Here is a 17,597-nt window from a genome sequence, read left to right as displayed (position 1 = left end):
CTACTTAACTCAAGGGAAAGGGAATAGGGGATACTGTGAACATGAAAGCCATACTTAATACTTTCCAATTTAAATGTTTTAACTGTTTTTTGTTTTTCATAACTTAGATATTTTTGATCATGTTGTTACAATGGTTTACAATAGGATTAAGCCAGCCATACCATGACACACAACCCCAAACCACACTTAAATGTTTGTTGCTGTAACAGTGAACAAGGGTTTAATGAATATATCTTTTGTTAGGTCTGAGAAACTTGTTTATCAACACAAAACCATACTCTCAAATGCTGCTGCAATACAAGTAATAAGACATCTATCCGTTTAGCTACAAGGCAATGGCAGTGAGTTAGTAAGGGTGAGATTCATTGGAGTGGTGGCTAATTCCAAAGAATTGGCACAGAATCATAACACGAGAGACTCACTTGTCTTTTACATCAGAATCGGTCCATTTTCCTTTTCTAAGGCCATGCCTACAGTAGAGAGCTTACAGCAAAACAGCTATACTGATGCAGCTGCACTGCTGTAAGATCTCTCGTGTAGTCACTTTATGCCAACAGGAGACAGCTCTCCTGTTGACATAATCAAACTACCCCTAATGGGCTGTGGTAACAACATTAGTGGAGGAAGCTCTCCCACTGACATAAACCTGTCCACACCAGCTTTTGTGTTGGTGTAACTTATATCATGCAGGGAGGTATTTTTTCACACCTCTGAGTGACATACGTTATACTGACAAAAGTGGTAGTGTATCCATAGCTTAAGGATAAAACCTGTAATATGTCTGACTAGAGACATGCTATTCATCACACTCCTGGCCTGAAAACAGACTGCACTGCAATCAAAAGTAAGACAGTAGTTGGTATGGTTTCCCTTGTTCCACAGAATGAATGACGCCGAATGCTTCCTCATTCCAGCCACATACACAATTGCATAAATCTGTGTTAATGGGGATAGCAGTCAGGAAACAGAGTAAAGAACATAAATAGGCTCTTATGTGCAATGAAAAGACCTTGGAAGTCTGTGGCAAGAGTAGTTAAATTGCCTCTTTATTAATATACAAACCTAGTAACTTTTAAACCAACAAGGACAGAAATTATTGAAATGCAGCATGATATAAATACAGCATCCAAAGTAGACAACTTGGCATTGGTGAAGAACAGCAAACCCACCTTTTCTTGTGCACTTGGGAACCACCATTTAGATCTCCCTGAACTGGCTCCAATTATTAAAGAGGCTTCTGTGTCTTCATAAACATGTTCTAATTCTAAATGCTTTAATGGAGGTGAGGCTGCTGCTCTCCACAAAGGCAGACAATGAGGTACAATATCTTACAGTAATAACATTGAGATTTTCTACATCCCAAGGGTTCAAAGCAGTTAAAAACATCATTTGTACTACTAGAAACGATCATTTATATCCATCTGCTGAAACACATTCTCTTCGGAAGGGGAGAGGAGGTGGTTTGTAATGGCTGAGGAATGACATGTTAATATAGTTGATTGAAGCTCTCTCCTGTGTCAGTTGTACATCCATTACACAACATTCATAAGCGTAAGGCACTACAAAATAGTCTATAAATGTTTTCACAGCTTCAAATCTCCAATTCTTTTTCTGCCGTGGAAATGCTGCCACATTTTTAAAAACTTTAATTAAAAAATTCTCCCAGTCCTATAAACTTGGTTCTTGGGAGGGGAAAAGTGCAGATGGTTATGAAGGGATGACATTTTGATGGACAAATTTAAGGTGCCACTGAAAATGAAAATAAGAGTCACCCAAAGAAGGGATGCCTAATTCTACATCAGTTCTGAGGGCAGCAGTCTCTGCTCAGGAAAGAACATGTCACGTTTCGTGTTGTACAAAGTGCAACTCTGGAGATAAGCAGGGAAAGCAGAAATGCTTGCACTGCACAGATCAGTTTCCCAGAAAAACAGTGCATTAGTAACGGTATGGGCTGCCCAATCCAAGCAGCTGTAACAGAACTTTATCCAGAGTCTGAGGTGAGGATCAGGGAAAAAGGAAGCAGCCTGCTTACAAAGGTCTGTTACATAAATGATGACCCAGGTTATAACTTAACCAAAGAGAACCCAGTCAAGGGATTTTCAAAATATTTCACTCAAACCGTTATTTATCACAATCCATTAGCAGATCTGACAGCAAACATGATGTTCTGGAGGGAGAGGTGCCAGCCAACCACTACTAATGCATACTATGGAACTTAGAGAAAACTGCGCACCTGGGAGCTACTCTATACAGATCTGGCCTCAATATCAGGAGTAAGTTTGCCTCCCTCATGCAGAGCTTGCATCATTACTCTCTCTGATGACTGCTATTCAACTGACTCTGTAGCCATAACAGCAGCAAAAAGAGCCAGCCAGCTTTAGATCCTGGAGAGATGAATCTGCACCGACACATGGGCCTAACGGAGTACAATCACACTAAGTAAAAGGTGTAAATGCAACCAACACCAGTGGAGGAGAGTCAGACTTAGCTCTTGTCAAGAGGATCCACGTGGCCGCCAATACAGATAAAACATTTTGTAGCATAGACAGGATCTTGACCATGTCCCTAAGACATGCAAGAGACCGGGACTGTCCCTTCTATGCTACAAAACTGGACTGTGCCTTAAGAGCGTGTAGGGCAGCTCTTGGATAACCACTGTATTCATAACAGAGGTGGGTATCAAACATACACTTGCCAAGATCAGTTTCTTGTCATTAAGTCAGGAAGCTGTTCATATACAATCATGCATGCCTCTCTCTCCATAACTTTCATGATCCCCTTGAGGCACATACTTTCTTATGTGAATCATCTATAACTGTTATACCTGCAATATAGAAATATTGTAACTCCAAAGCAAGCCTACACATTGGTAATGTAATAAAGTGAAGTATTTAAATATATAGGAATCAAGAAATCCAGAAGTTACCTTCATAAACAAAGTATGGGACAAAAAAGCAACACGGTGAAGTTAACATTCCTCTGAAAGTCTTAACTCCTGAATGGCCTGGCTTGGTGTTTAAATACTAAAGCCTATAGTAATGCAACATTCAGGTGGAGGATTTCATTTGATTTTCTAAAAGCAGGAATGGAATGGGGCACTGCCATTAAGCACATTCTACGCCAGCGGATGCTTTTTTCTTTAAACAAAGGACCTTAACGACAGATACATGGTGTTTTTCTGTCCCCTTTAACTGCACAATTCTACTCTTGGGGGGAAAAAAAGTGTTGCCTGCTAGCATAGACAGCTGCTCAGATACAGAAACTGTATCTAACTGGGTGTTTCTCTACTGATTTAATTCTCACAGCACTTTTGTGCAAATTCCACATCTGCAGCAAAGGAAGAGGAACAAATGTACTCTGGTAACTTCCACTGCCTTCAGTGTTGCTCACCAGCCCGTGCTGGAACTTGTGCCGGCTCTGCAAGTACAGTATATGGATATTCAGTAACAAATCAAGCAGTCAGCACTGCCTGTGCAAACACTTCATGTAAAGCATTAAGACGTTTACAGACTTCTCAAGTATTCCTCCCTCAAAGTCAACAAGGATTGTGCTCATTGAGGACTATGAACATGCCAAGTTTTTAACGTTCAACTGTTTGAGCAAGTTTGTTGTTTTTAAGTGCAAAAAATAAGATATTTTTTAATGCATTTCCTTAACCCAAACAGCTGAACTAATTTGGCTTAAATGGAATTAGGTTTTCTTCCTTACAAACCAAGAGACTGAGACAGACAGACATGCATGCATGTGATGACTGAAGAGAGATGGTTTAGAACTGACACACTTCCCACACTTAGCCAAAATGTTTGTCTCCACAGGAACTATGATAAAAATTAGAAAAATAACTTGAAAATGTCTGACTATTTTGCTGTACCCACCGGGATCTAAGTTCTTGTTTTAAAAATAAGCAAAACTCTTGCATTTGCAAGGAACTTTCCTTTTTCACCCCTAGATATTAGTTAGTTTTTGCAGGGTTTCTGAACTTTTTAACAAACAAACAAACCAAACCCAAACCCCATCCATCCATCCGGCAAATTTAAGAATGACAAAAGGATAGGTCCAATATTGGGCTTACATATGTTGATGTTACGTCTTTAGAGTAAGGCACTGCTTCCATAAATGTGCCTTTTAAAGAGAACAGTACGCGAAGCTCTGCATTACACAAGCAGTTCCATCACCAGCTCTGTTTTGGCTTGACTTCCTTCTAATGGAAGGAAAGGTGATGGAGAGAAGTTTATGGTGGAAAGTGAATGTCTGCCTTCATCATTATTATTCAGTGGGTATCTAGCACCATAAATCTGCATGGAGCCTTACAGAAAACACACATGCTCCCTTCACTGAGAGAGCTTACCAACTACTAAGACAAACTCTGGAAATCACAACAGGTTGGGGAGAGAGGAATGGACAAGGGTGCCATATGCGTGAATCTTGAAAGATCAGAATGTTACATCTAAGAACAGAGCAGGGCAAATAATAAACAGATGTGGATGGCAAAACAGCTGAGAGGTGAGGTGGAAGCAGGGATCTGAATGCGGAGGGAGGCTTTGAGCCACTGGCAAAGGGAAGTCACTGCAGATATGAGGGGTAGATTGAGAGGAGACAATGGGAGGATTAAGCAAAGAAATTGGGCAGAGTGCAGGGGGGTGGGGTACAGGTAGGGGCCGAGTTGTGTAGCATCTTGAAGCTGAGGAGTTTCAACTTGATGCAGAAAGACCAATAAAGGGATCTGGGATGGAGTTGGTTGGCGTGTAAGAAAGGAAGCACACTGGATAGATTGAATGGGATTAGAAGCTTACACAGTAGTCACAGAGAACAAGGCATAAACCAGGATTTTGGCGGGGAAGCGGGGAGGGAAGGAATGTGGATGTGTTACAAAGGGAGAAGTAACTGGACTTGGTGAGAGCTTGGATGAGAGGTCAGCAGAAAATGAAGAAAGCAAAGCTAGCCAAGGCTGTGAGCTGGGAGAGTGTGATGTGAAAAGGGGGAGAGGAGATGGACAATGAAAGGTGAAGAGCAGACTTACCCATGTTAAGTTTGAGGAGGTGGCTAGACATCCAGGAGGCAGAACTGGGCAGAGGTAGATCTGAGAGTCATCAGCACAGAAGTGAAGCCAGACCACGGCAACCAATGAGATCAGCCAAGGGGAAAGTGATAGAGAAGAGAGGGGAGAGAGGATAGAGGTCCCCGGGTGAAGAGGGTTCCAAATCCTGAAAGAACAGCCAGCTCCACAGAGCCCCAATGACAGTCCCAGAAATCTAGGGATTGAAGTGTCTCCAGAAGTGTGAGCCACACATTTATATTTCATTGGGGTGGCCGGGAGGGGGGGGGGGGGGGGTGGAGGGAGGGAAGGAGGGGCAAGAAAGAGAATGAGTATGAAGAACGGACACTTACATTTTTCCTTTTGTGGGGGCATATTCAGTGGACTGGAAAGGATGGAAGCCCACTAGGAAGGTCAGACAGAGAGCGGTAGGAGAGAAGCTGAAATCCAGGCAGCCACTGGAGAAACTTACAGATGAAGAGGAAGCGATGGGGTAATAAGAGAAGGAAATGGGTTCTTTAGGACAGGAGAAACAATGGTATAGCTTGAAGGCAAAGGGAAAGGAGCCAGAGGACAGAAAGGAATGGAGCATGGAAGGAAGAAGGGAGGGTAGCTGCTAGCCAAGGCTGACTGAAACATGAACACTTCTCCACGTATTTTACTTCCATGGGAAGGTTGTTTATTAGTAACGCTATCTTTCTGCAGCACCTTCTGGGGATCTCCATGCCCTATACAAACACTAAGCTTTCGAATAGTATTAACCACATGGCTCACTGGCTCAGCTGCAGTAAAAGTATTACAGGCGATGTTGTTCTAGGAGATTCCCAAAGGCCAGGCATATATTACAGTTTGTATAACATGCCACAATACATGTAGCATGGCTTGCTTTTGCCCCCACAGATGGCTGTTGATGAAGCAAAAGCACAGCAGTCTCTAGAGTATTTGTATGCTTTCTTCATTTGGAAATTTTGTTGAACCTGCAAACCTGGACAGGACTGGCCCAGCTCACAAGTCAGCCCTTATTCCCAATGTGTCTGCCACTCATCTGACAGAAAAGCAGCCCTCCTCCCACTTCCAGAAGAGCTAGGGAAGTTCTTCTTTGCCACTGCCACAGCGCCTGGGAATCTCTCCTAGCTGTAACAACTGTTCCAATTGAGCCAGTTTGCTAGACAGCTACCAACAGAGTTTCTCTGCCTGCTTGAGAAAAGGCACTAAGCTGGCAGCAATAATAATGCACCCAGCTGACTCAGAGGAGCAAACTGCCACCCAGCAGCTTGGAACCATAGGGACCCAGTCTAGAGCAGAGGAAGAGCCTAGCCCCAGCTGATGGGGGAGCTGACAAGATGGAGCGGGAGCTCAGCCCAGCTGAGAGCTGGCAAGGTGTCCAGGTGAGCCAAGATCTACATAATCTTCTGCAAGTGCCATCTCATTTTGCAGCTGTGGAGTCAGAGCCAGCAGAAGTACTACGAGTGGCTCTTCCAATCCGACCCCTCTCTGAATTTGGTACAATGCTAGCAGAAACACCACACAGAAACAGGCGGCACATAATGGACATTTCAGCCTACGCTGGGACATCAACGTACACTAAGGCTTGCTCTACACTCCAGAGTTAGGTCTATCTAATTATGTCAGTGTCTACATGAGAATGCTACTTTTTCAAAGTAAGTGGCCTGTCAAAGGGTGTCCATGTAGACACTGTTACTTACACCAACTGTTGGCTGTCATTCTGTCAGCGGCATGGGTTCACAAGTCCTTTCTCCAAAATGTTCATTCATTACTAGAGTTATATAGGTGTTCTCAAAACCAGATTTAAACAGTCTAATTAAAAATTCTTTCTTCTCTCAACTGCACAGTTGAATTGGGATACCAATATTTCATTAGCTCTCCAGTCCTCACGGAGTCTTCCAGGCTAGACAGAACCTGGATTTCTAATGTAAAAACCACACAACTTTAAAAAAAAAAAAAAATATATATATATTATATATATCGCTTCTTTATCTACAAGACAGGCTAAACAAGAGCACAAGACAATATTTTTTCCCTGTACAAATCACTGTTAAAATTACACTTCCCATATGAAGTCTGTCACTGCTCGTCGCAGTGCAAAAAGCAGCACTACAGAAAGAACGGTTGTTATATATAAGTGTTTGCACCACTTTGAGATAAGCCCACTTGCTGCATTACTTACCTGTATTGCTTTGTCTAATTAGGCCCCGGATCGTACAACTGACTCCATGCAAGTGATCCCGAGGTCTATGCAAAGTCAGTGGCTGTATATGAGGCCTTTGATTGTAAGCTCAGGTTCATAGAGTCCAAGGCCAGAGGGAACCATTAGCTCCTTGGACAAAGGCTCAGGGCTTCCCCTATGGCAGCAAGCAGCCTCTCAGAGCTCAATCAATACAAACAGTAAGGAGGGCATGTTGTATGGATTGGAATTGGGAAGGGAAGCAGGGCAGGAAACTGATTCAGATACAGAGCACTGCTACTGCTCTCAGGTCATAATTCTAACCATGTGGCCAGAAGCACTGCTACAAGTTAGACTAGCCAGAGGAGCACCCAGAGCTATTTTTAAATGTCATGTCACTAAGCTTTGATAAGTTTATACCAAAAAGTGTTTGACTATATCACTATAGATATCCTTTAAAAATTTTTTTAGCTAACTAAGTGTAAAATAGCATTGGCTCAAAAGTTCCCATGAGTTGTCAGACCTGCTAAGGGCCTGCCCCTGCAAATATTTCCTGTTTGTATAGAAATTACCCAGGTGAGAGCCCCACTGCGTGATGCCTGTTACTATAGAGGGGACAGTTTTTACTCCTCCCACGAGGTAGCCCTGCTGAAACCAACAGGACAACTATGCTTGGTAAAGGATCAGGTCCCAAGGTAACACTTCCTTATACAAATCAGTTCTGTGCAGACAGACCACACCTATCGTTTCAGTAGCGCTATTCTGCGTATGCTGCTGTCGTTTCTTTCCCAGTGCACTGCTATTTTAATACTTCCCAGTTAGGGGCCAGTCTGGGGGCAAGAGAGAAGACTGAAGGTGGCAACTTTATAAGACAGCACTGGAGATCCCAGTTTCCAAATTGTAAGAAAGGAGAGTGCATAATTTACAAAACGTTTTAGTCAATCGGACACCAGAAAGAAAAGAAAGCATTCGAACTCGCTGTTGCAGCATTTCTGAAGCTTGGATTCCCACTGCTTTTTAATGAGTTGTTTTCAGCCTCACTTTGCATCAAAGCCAAGATGGCAGCTTCCAATTTGTTATTTTTTAATCCCTTATGTACTTTATTCTTTATAATTAGATACAATGGGTAGAATCTTGTCACTGCAGTTTCCCTTCAAAGGTATGAAAGCATTATGGAAAAGGTAGACGCTCCTTCCTTGAGCCTGGTGCTTAGTACTGTATTTAACAATCCACCATGTGACTGTCCTCTGGCAAGCACTCAAGTTGCCAAAGTCAAATTATTCCTCACCAACACAAAAGGGAGAAAAAAAATCTACCAAGGAAAGGACTAGACTTGAGCAGTATTCAAAGAGTACAGGCGCAGAGATAAAGCACAAGTCAGAGAGAGGACTGGTAAGGGCAGAGTGAATGCGTCTGAGCTGGGATACAGCCAACCGCCAAACTGTTTCTCATTTCTACTACCAAAACAGCACCAAAGTAACACTTAATCATCCCAACAAGAAAAGACAGACATGGATGGAATTACACCCTACCTGTGGGATACCTTTACAAAATTTTCACCCTCATATATGGGTACTTCAGGGCTAAATAGGCCTGGACAGAAAGAGAGCCATTTACTCTGCAAAAGGGAAAAGGGCAAAAGTCACCCATGCTACACAGACAAGTTTATCTGCCTAGGTATGAACCTCTTTAAGATAGGAAAGCCATATAAAAATGCTCTTCTCCAGGGATTCCTTATTGCTGTGAGACTGTAATAGATACTGGCTTTTGGTGTACTCCTGGCCAGCTGTGGTCATTAAAGGTTCCACACCATAATATGCCTCCTAAGAAAGTGAAAGGTGCCCTGGTCGAATTCCAACTCAGGTAGTTATACTCTGTCTACTCAGAATTCTCCTTTATGGTAAACAATATTTTTCATTTTCCCTCCTAAACTGTTACGTAGCACTGATTGTGCAGAGTGACTGATGCATTCCACTGCAAAAGTGCCCAAAAGACCTTACGGCTCATTTAGTTGAAACCAGGGTGGTAACCCTCGTACTCTGGCCAAATTCCAATTTGGATAACACCACTGCTGGGGAAATTTCAGTTAAACAGTATTAACCAGGTACAATATTCCCTCCACAACTAAACTATTATGCCCAGTACTGCTTCTGTGTCTTGTCCAATGGCCACCACATTCCCCCCTGAAGTGGTTGCATTTCAAATGATGGGGGAAGTTATTCACGTGAATAAGCTTGAAAGTCACTTGGGGATCCTGAAGCAGGAGACACATTATATAAGTGAGAGAGAGAGAAGGTTTCTTTTAAAATAGTATTAACTACTATTTACAAAGGGAGACAAGTTCAGGATAGAGGATCTCACTGCAGGAAGGAAGCAGCCATCAACAGCAAGTGTATCAATGTCCTACCTCAATGCAGACCACACACTGGGCTGCCTCCTGCCTGCCAACAGGGTCCCTGCCTAGAAGTGCTGTCATTTGAGTCCCCGATTCCTTCTCTAGACCATGCCCTTCCTAGTGCCCCACTCCCAGCTTTCACAGCTTCTGCAGGGCACTTCACCATTTGGGAAGCCTCCTCTGGCAACCAGTTCTATACAATGGAAATGTCTCAGTCTCCCACCCCAACTACTACAATCCCCAGCAGCAGTCAGAAAGCCAGCTTTCAGTGTGTGGGAGGGAATGTCTGGGATACCACCACTTTCACACTAGTAGGACGAAGACTTGATGGAAGCCACCAAAAGAGAAAAACTTCAAAAGACAGGAATCTAAGCCAGGTATTGAGTAGTGCTGGGCTCAAATGTAACATTAGTGATGCTCAACCAATGACAGGAAAAGCAAGTGCCAAAGCCAGGTAAACTTCTGGCTCCTGGTGCAAAAACAAACAATTCAGCCAGCTCAGCGAGCTCACATAAATGTCAGATGGTGCTACATGGTAGATGGAAAGATGCTGGCTCCAATGGGAAGGAGAAAGGCTGCTGAGAACAGAGTGGGGAACCAGAAGTGGGGGGAGGGAGGGAGGGAGTTACTGGAGATGTTTTAATGGATAATTTTAAATTAAGGGAAGAGAGAATTCATTACTCTGATCTAGATCATAATGGGAGAAGGAAGAATTTGAGAGAGAAATCCACAGGATACAATTTAACATTCTTCATCCACTTTCTTCCCTGTTCTACCATAATTGTTTATAATCAATGCAGGGCTGTCAGCTTCAGAGTGGGTGGATCCCAGCTTTGTAGTCTGGAGCGTCTGTGTGACTCTCTGCATGATGGCTGTGAGGAGAGGTTTTGCTGAGGCAAGGCAATTCAAAGATCCTTACCCACTTTCTCTTCTAACCTCAGGACCCTGCACAGAGAATCCACTACCTTCAACTGAGGCATTATTGTGATGGGGAAGACAGAAGTGCAACAGATCTGATGAAAAGGGCAGGAAACAATTCCTATGGGCCAGAGGGCACAGCTAAGAGACACTGCCACTCCTGCCAAGAGCATAATATTTTGCCTCTGCAGCACTCAGGGCACCACAAGTTCAAGGAACCAAACTTGGTCCCTCAACTCTATTCTCCAAATGGCCCCAGCTGCTGAAAATGCAAGTCTCTATCCCTTCCTCTGCTTATTTCCCAAACTAACACAACCCTCCCATCCAACTCTAGTGCTTGGTGTGTAAGCCAGCCAAGGGAGCTCACTCAAATACACAAAGCAAAACGAAGGAGAAAGAAGGAAAATCCAGAGAAGGGGACTGTACACTGTACAACTGAAACAAAAGCAGCACTGTAATAATTCCAGAAGCAGTAAAGAATCTAGTGTATCTGTCCTTGTTAGAGAGAAACATTTTCACTAAGAATATGAAGTTCTGTCCCTTTGTAGGAGTGAAGGGCACATGCTGATCTTCACTTACTCAGAGAACACCATTCCCTTTCAGTGCCCCAACACAGAAGTTGCTGAGATTCACTCCCTCAGAGGGAAAAAGAAGAGGGCACTGACAGCCTGGAACCCACCAAACCTGCCTGCTCGCTGTTGGTCACACAAAGTTGTCATTATATCTTGTGTGGTGCCAGTGAGGTAGCTGATCATTCTATTGCGATGTGCATCCATGCGCTGACCCCTCCGAATTGTGGATTGGAGGATCTAGGAAGAACTGGCTGGCAAGAAGGAACCCCCTAGGCTGGCCTGTGTACCACTTTATTGTAGGTCTGGCCACTCTACTGCAACCAGCAGGTGAGGTCATACCAAAGGGTTTAACCAGGCAACAGGAAACCAGAGTCACAGGCCAGCCAACACATACTGCTCTAGGCCGTAGGCAGCAGGGGGATGGGAGGGGTACAGGCCTCAAGACTTCACTTCAATGCCTCAATAGCCACTGGGGTACGGTCTAGGGCTTCTGAAGGTGCTTGCTCCCATATGGGCTTTTGCTGCTGCCATGGGGAAAGGGAGGTGTGGATGCATGGCATGGGAAGGAGTAAGGAGGTGAGGTGAGGGGTTGGAAAGGTTTGAAAAATCAGTTCTAAAATGTACAAAATGTAACACACCCAAAAGGTTCAAAAACTGAAAGACAGCAGGAGGAAGAGGAAAAGGAATAGGAATCACATAGATTGAAGAATAAAGGAGACACTCGGGAAGACAATGAGGAGGGTGATGGAGATGCCTGTCAGGGAGAAGTGGTGGGGCCCAGTGGTTCTACTTCCCATGGTAGCCACTCAGTTCCATATCGTCTTTGCGGCGTCGCTGTGTGAAGAGGGAGCTGAAGGGGTAGAGCTTGGCCTTGGCCTGGAAGCGCTGCCCAGCGATGTCAATCTCATAATCGCCCCGGTTGATGAAGTCAGGTGTCACCACCAGCGCCTCCCTGGTCTCCTCATCGAAGTTCTGCACAAAACCCAGGCAGACATGGCGCTCTAGGGTGTAGCTGTAGGCGCTGCTGGTGGTTTTGCCCACGTAGTGGCCGTTGCGGTAAATGGGCTCCCCCCACCAGGGCCAGAGGTCAAGGTCTGTGTCATGATCCTCCAGGATGAACATGGTGAAACGCTTGCACACACCGTCCTGCTTCTGCTGCATCAGTGCATCCCGGCCAATGAAATCAGTCCCCTGGAAAGAGAAGAAAAGGCCATCTGATGAAGGGCATGTTATCTGTGCCAGACTCAGCTGCTGGATTTTAAAGGACAAATGCTTAGTGATACAAGGTTAGCCTAGGGCCATGCAGCATGGAATCACTCCCCACTGAAACTGGTCCCTTCCCATCTGCAAAGAAACAAGAACTTGCGAGCCACTCACATTTCTGCCTTTCTTTCTTTTCAGCTGCTGAACTGCATACAAAAGGCATTAAAAAAATACAAAAACATAGCAGGTGCAGTTAAATTCACTCCAGTTTTAGCCATATTACTGGTTACAGCAGTTTCCCCGTTTTATTATGTATTAATCGCCAGAACTGGTAATAATTCTAAAAGCAGAATGAGCTTTTGAATGTACCCACTGTATTTTCTTAGCATTGCATTCAATGTAAACAATTAGTGTAGCTGCCACAAAGATATGATCTGGTTACAGGTGGGAGGGGACAGTCTGGAACAGGAAGGCATGCAATCTCTATTAACGTGTGGTCTCATGCTATGGAAAAAAACTGAGAACTGCTGCCTGACAGCTCTCTCCCCCTAGAGGTGTTTTAGAATGGCCACTGTTGGCCCTCTATTTATTACCTTCTCTTTCAATCCCTTGTTTTCCCTTAGTTCAGCTGCAGCCCTTCATATGTTTTGTGGGTTTATTTTTTAAAAGGATGGGATTTTGTCTCTCTTCTGTGGTATAGCACCACAAGCACATTGTTGGAAATTATAAGAACAAAGCAATCATTCTCTGCTTCCTGGATTAGCCTGGATAATCCTTTTATTCTTCTGAAGCAATTTACGGCTTGTCTATATTGTGAAATTAATTTGGATTAAGGTAGGATATTAAGGTAGGATTTAAAGCAGAATAAACATTCCTGATTGACTCAGCATTTGGATGCTCATATAACAAGAGTGCATTATTCCACATTAACTCCTTTTGGAAGAGGATTAAGCTAATCAGGAATAGCTACTCTAGAATCACTCCAGCCTTACTTGCAATCAGAGGACTGCAGAGCGCGTCACAAAGATCAGCAGATAGTGTTATCTCCACTTTACAGATAGGCAAACTGGATACTGAGGTTCAGTGACTTGTCTGAAGTCACATGCAGCAAGTGGCAGAATCAGGAAGAGAAACCAGATCTCCTGACACTCAGACCACTAGATCGCACTGCAGGAAGTGGGTGGCCAGGTCTGCACCCCAAAAGCAAGCAAGGCCAGAAATAGCTACGGGGAAGGTGCAGATCTTCCCTCTGCTCTGGTTGTGGAGCATGACTTCACTCTCTGGAGACCTTACCTGCCATCCCAATCACATGGTTTGAGTAGGGTACATGCTGCTGAGAGAGTGACAAAAGGGAGCCCAGAACGAAAAGGCAAATCAAACCTTACAACACCAGATCAATGGGATCAAGTTCCTGGAGTCGCTACTTTACAAAGAGGGCTCTCACCCCTGCAAACAGGACAAAATCAGGCATTCTACTACCTCTCAAGCAACTGAGAGCCCAAGTTTTAGCAGCCAGAGAGTGGTTATAACAGGTAAGGATCATCACCCAGATTCTAAAATTAATTCTCTCACCAGCACCCAAAAAACATCATCACTCTGATTTCAAGCTACTCCCTGCCATAAAAGTGATTATTTATGGATGATCCCTGCACAAACTATGGTTTGCTGCTCTTGGGCTTCCCTAGGCTGTTGAACTGACCTCGAATCCTGTTCCATGAGCTGTGCTGGCACCATCAATTAAGCTTGGCACACAAGCAGCCACATTATCATAGAATCATAGAATCATAGAATATTAGAGTTGGAAGGGACCTCAGGAGGTCATCTAGTCCAACCCCCTGCTCAAAGCAGGACTAACCTCAGCTATATCATCCCAACCAGGGCTTTGTCAAGCCTCAGCTTAAAAACCTGTAAGGATGGAGATTCCACCACCTCCCTAGGTAACCCATTCCAATGCTTCACCACCCTCCTAGTAAAAAACTTTTTCCTAATGTCCAAAAAAAGGTTCACACTGCACACAGGCTGTGTTGAGATTAGCACACAAGAGGCTGGAGGGTGCAGCATGTGTGTGATTTCTAGCATCTTTTCAAGATGCAACAGAATCAGTCATTAATACAGGCAAAATATGTTCACACACAAGTTCCCCATTTCCCCAGGAAAATATTTGTGCTGAGTATTTATCCCGGTAGAGAGCACTTTCTTTTCATGGCAGTACTGCTTTGTCTTCTCTGTTTCAATTCTATGTATCCTGCCTGTTCTCATGCAAACACTGCTGAGAGAGCTGGTTCCAGCCTCATACACGGTACCTTGTCCAGTTTCACGCGGAATTCGCGTCCACATTCCAAGGGGGTGGTGAAAGTGTCCAGATCCTGGCCCCAGAACGCAAAAAACTTTTCAATGCGTAAGCTGCGAAGTGCATAATAACCAGCATTCCGAATTCCATACTTCTGTCCCACACTCATCAACTCGTTGTACACATGCAGAGCATACTGCAGAGAAGAATTAACACCTCAGGATTACCAGCGCACACAGCATCAGAGAAGACAGAAAATCTGCCACACCACGAGGCAGACTCCAGTACCCTGTCTCCGGAGCAATATTTCACAGGAAAGTGAAAGCCTGCACAAGGTATCTGCCCAATTGTGTAATGCTGCACAAAGCAGGGAAACTCCTTCCTGTCGTCTGCAGAGATCAGCTCACACAATAAAGACAGAGATTTGATTACCTTGTCTAACGTAGCATTACTAGAAATAATGGACATATAATTACGCAGCCATCTTTAAAATCCAGCGACAGTATGGGACATTGATCCTCCGCAATCAGTGACTTCCACAGCGTGACTACATGCTGTATGAAGTTGTTCATTTATTTGTTCTTAAATTTGCCAGCTATTATTTCCATTGAATGGTCCATTATTCCCATAACTGAACAACATTCCACTGCCATAATCTTGCGCTGAATACACGGTAGTTTCCCTACACTCACCTCCTTCTGTCTCAATTTCATAAGGCCCAGACCTTGCACTTAGAGCCAATGATTACACAACAGTATTTGATCTTTTACATACACTATAAGAACTACAGCAGTATGATTTGGACTCCAAGGGCAGAAAATAATAAAGTCCAGCCTACTAAAACTACCTTTTATACACATGGCTAAGTACTGACTCTAACAAGCAAACACATTCGACTGAATGTAGGCAGCATTAATTTCACTTCCAGAATTCAGAGCTCCTAGCAAAGGCACTTGTATATTTCAGATTACAAAATACCATTTTCCATAACCAAAGGGTCAATGTTAACTATATCTACAACAAGCAGGAAAAAAGCCTATTCATCTTTGTATGGTTAAGATGGAAATGTTACTGGTTAAAGACTTAAGGATTGTACTAACTGATTAATGTTTATAAACCACTCTACCTCTATAGGGATGTATAGCATGAATCCAGGTTCTCCTGTGTGTGTCATGCTCATCACACGGATCCCATTAGCATACCCCACGCTCATTTCCTGCAGAAAGGTGGAGTTAAAGAGAGAGGGCAAAGTTCAGACTGGAACATGGCAAGTGAGATCTAGAACCTGGACACCACACACACAATGCAAACCCCATTGGCTAAACCTTTTCCCTTTCCTCATCTTAGCTCATGCCAAAAGCGTAGTTTAATTTAAACAAGGAGATTTGATCAGTTCCTATTTCCTGAAGTTGATGGGCTTTCAGGGCATTTGCTACTTACCCTAACATAGATTTCATTATGAAAGGCATAAACATTAATGCCAAAGGGGCTGCTGGGAGATAGGATCTACAAACACACTTGGATGCAGGAAGAGCTGCATTTCTAATTTCACACATAAGCAGCATCAACAAGAGGCCCACATTCATATCAATCAAATATTGGCAAGGCTGTGGACATCCACCTCTTATTTTAAGATGAGTTTCATCAGAGCACAAGAGAGTGGATCTTGTGTGGGAAGGGAGAGGCATAATTCATTTTGAGGTTATTAGAGACCAGGGCCTGTGGAAAACCTCTTTTGTCTATGGATACTCTCTATTCAGAGGTATCAGAGAATAGACACTGGATTGTCTCTGTTAACAATATGTGGGTTTTGGAGGCAGGAGGGGGAAAGCTAAGGAACATCTAAAAAAAACAAAAACAACCCACCCAAAATATACAAACACACACCAAAATAATCCAGGCATTCCAAGTCACTCATCTGTGCACTACACAAGTGTATGCCTTAAGTACTAGAATGTTGCCATGGAGACAGATACCAACACCTCACTATAATTATGTGGTACTGAACAAAACTCCTAATTGACTCCTAGTATAATCAGCCTGTGCCAGTTACCCAAAAAGCATTATGAAAAGTAAGTAACTGTTCCCGTTGAGAGAAACTTTAAGTCTCTTAGAAGGATGAAAGCCAACTATTTGCTCAAGAAACTTAAGATAAATGGATGCTTTATCATCTGGAACCTTCCTAACCATGATTTCTATTAAGAAAAATACAGACTGCAACCCACACAAAGTGCAGAGCTTCTGCTTTATTTTTTGACACATCCCTGAAGCACGGCATCTGGAAAATTACAGGGAGTTTTCTATACTTTGGTGGAAAAACTGAAGGAAAAATTCTCTTATTTGCACTGAACACGTTATGGCTACTCCCATACTGTGACATTGTTTTTCTGTTAGGCTGTGCAGATCCTTTCGCTTCAAACTTACTGCCTGACTGTCCAGCTCAAACAAAATTGCCATATTTTCAAAGACAATTTTGCATTAAAAACCTAACCTATGTTTTAACCTGTTTCTCAGGCATTCTTGCAAGTGAAGCTGCATGCAAGGTATTTTGGATCTATGAATCCAATAACGATACATTATCCAGTGTAAAACAAGGTTACTTACCAGTAACTGTTGTTCTTCGAGATGTGTTGCTCATATCCATTCCAATATAGGTGTGTGCACACCACAGTGCACAGTTCCCGGAACTTTTTTCCCCTTAGCAGACCCCGTAGGGCTGGCTCTGGTGCCCCCTGGAGTGCCCTGCGCATACCGCAGCACATGAGGCACTGCCGGCCCTATGCCCCCTCAGTCCCTCCTTTCTGCCAACTCTGACAGCGGGGACTGGAGGTGGGTGTGGAATGGATATGAGCAACACATCTCGAAGAACAATAGTTACTGGTAAGTAACCTTGTTTTCTATCTTCGAGTGATTGCTCATATCCATTCCAATATAGGTGATTAAATAGCCATACCTCGGAGGTGGGTAGGAGTTACCGGTGAGCTGACCTCACCATGGCT

At 43.7% G+C, this 17,597-nt stretch overlaps 1 protein-coding gene across 6 annotated transcripts in view; it reads right to left on the bottom strand.

Annotated features, from left to right (window-relative positions):
• Window positions 1-1,025: 1,025 nt before the first annotated feature.
• PDPR (pyruvate dehydrogenase phosphatase regulatory subunit) overlaps window positions 1,026-17,597 on the bottom strand; it is a 56,814-nt gene continuing 40,242 nt past the window's right edge. For 4 of the 6 annotated variants that reach the window (XM_067534421.1, XM_067534418.1, XM_067534423.1 and 1 more), the window contains 3 exons: window positions 15,725-15,814; window positions 14,612-14,794; window positions 1,026-12,296 (listed from right to left, as the gene is read on the bottom strand). In XM_067534421.1, the coding sequence (XP_067390522.1) occupies window positions 11,892-12,296; window positions 14,612-14,794; window positions 15,725-15,814 (678 nt within the window). In that variant the 3' untranslated portion in view covers window positions 1,026-11,891. The remainder of the gene's footprint in view (window positions 12,297-14,611; window positions 14,795-15,724; window positions 15,815-17,597) is intronic. The other 2 variants (XR_010917354.1, XM_067534419.1) reach the window with 2 other exon arrangements.

Source organism: Emydura macquarii, unplaced genomic scaffold (genome assembly GCF_026122565.2).
Source record: "Emydura macquarii macquarii isolate MOO-44397 ecotype Brisbane River unplaced genomic scaffold, CSIRO-AGI_Emac_v2 contig_3401, whole genome shotgun sequence".
Lineage (NCBI taxonomy): Eukaryota > Metazoa > Chordata > Testudines > Chelidae > Emydura > Emydura macquarii.
This window is presented reverse-complemented; position numbering and strand designations above follow the sequence as displayed.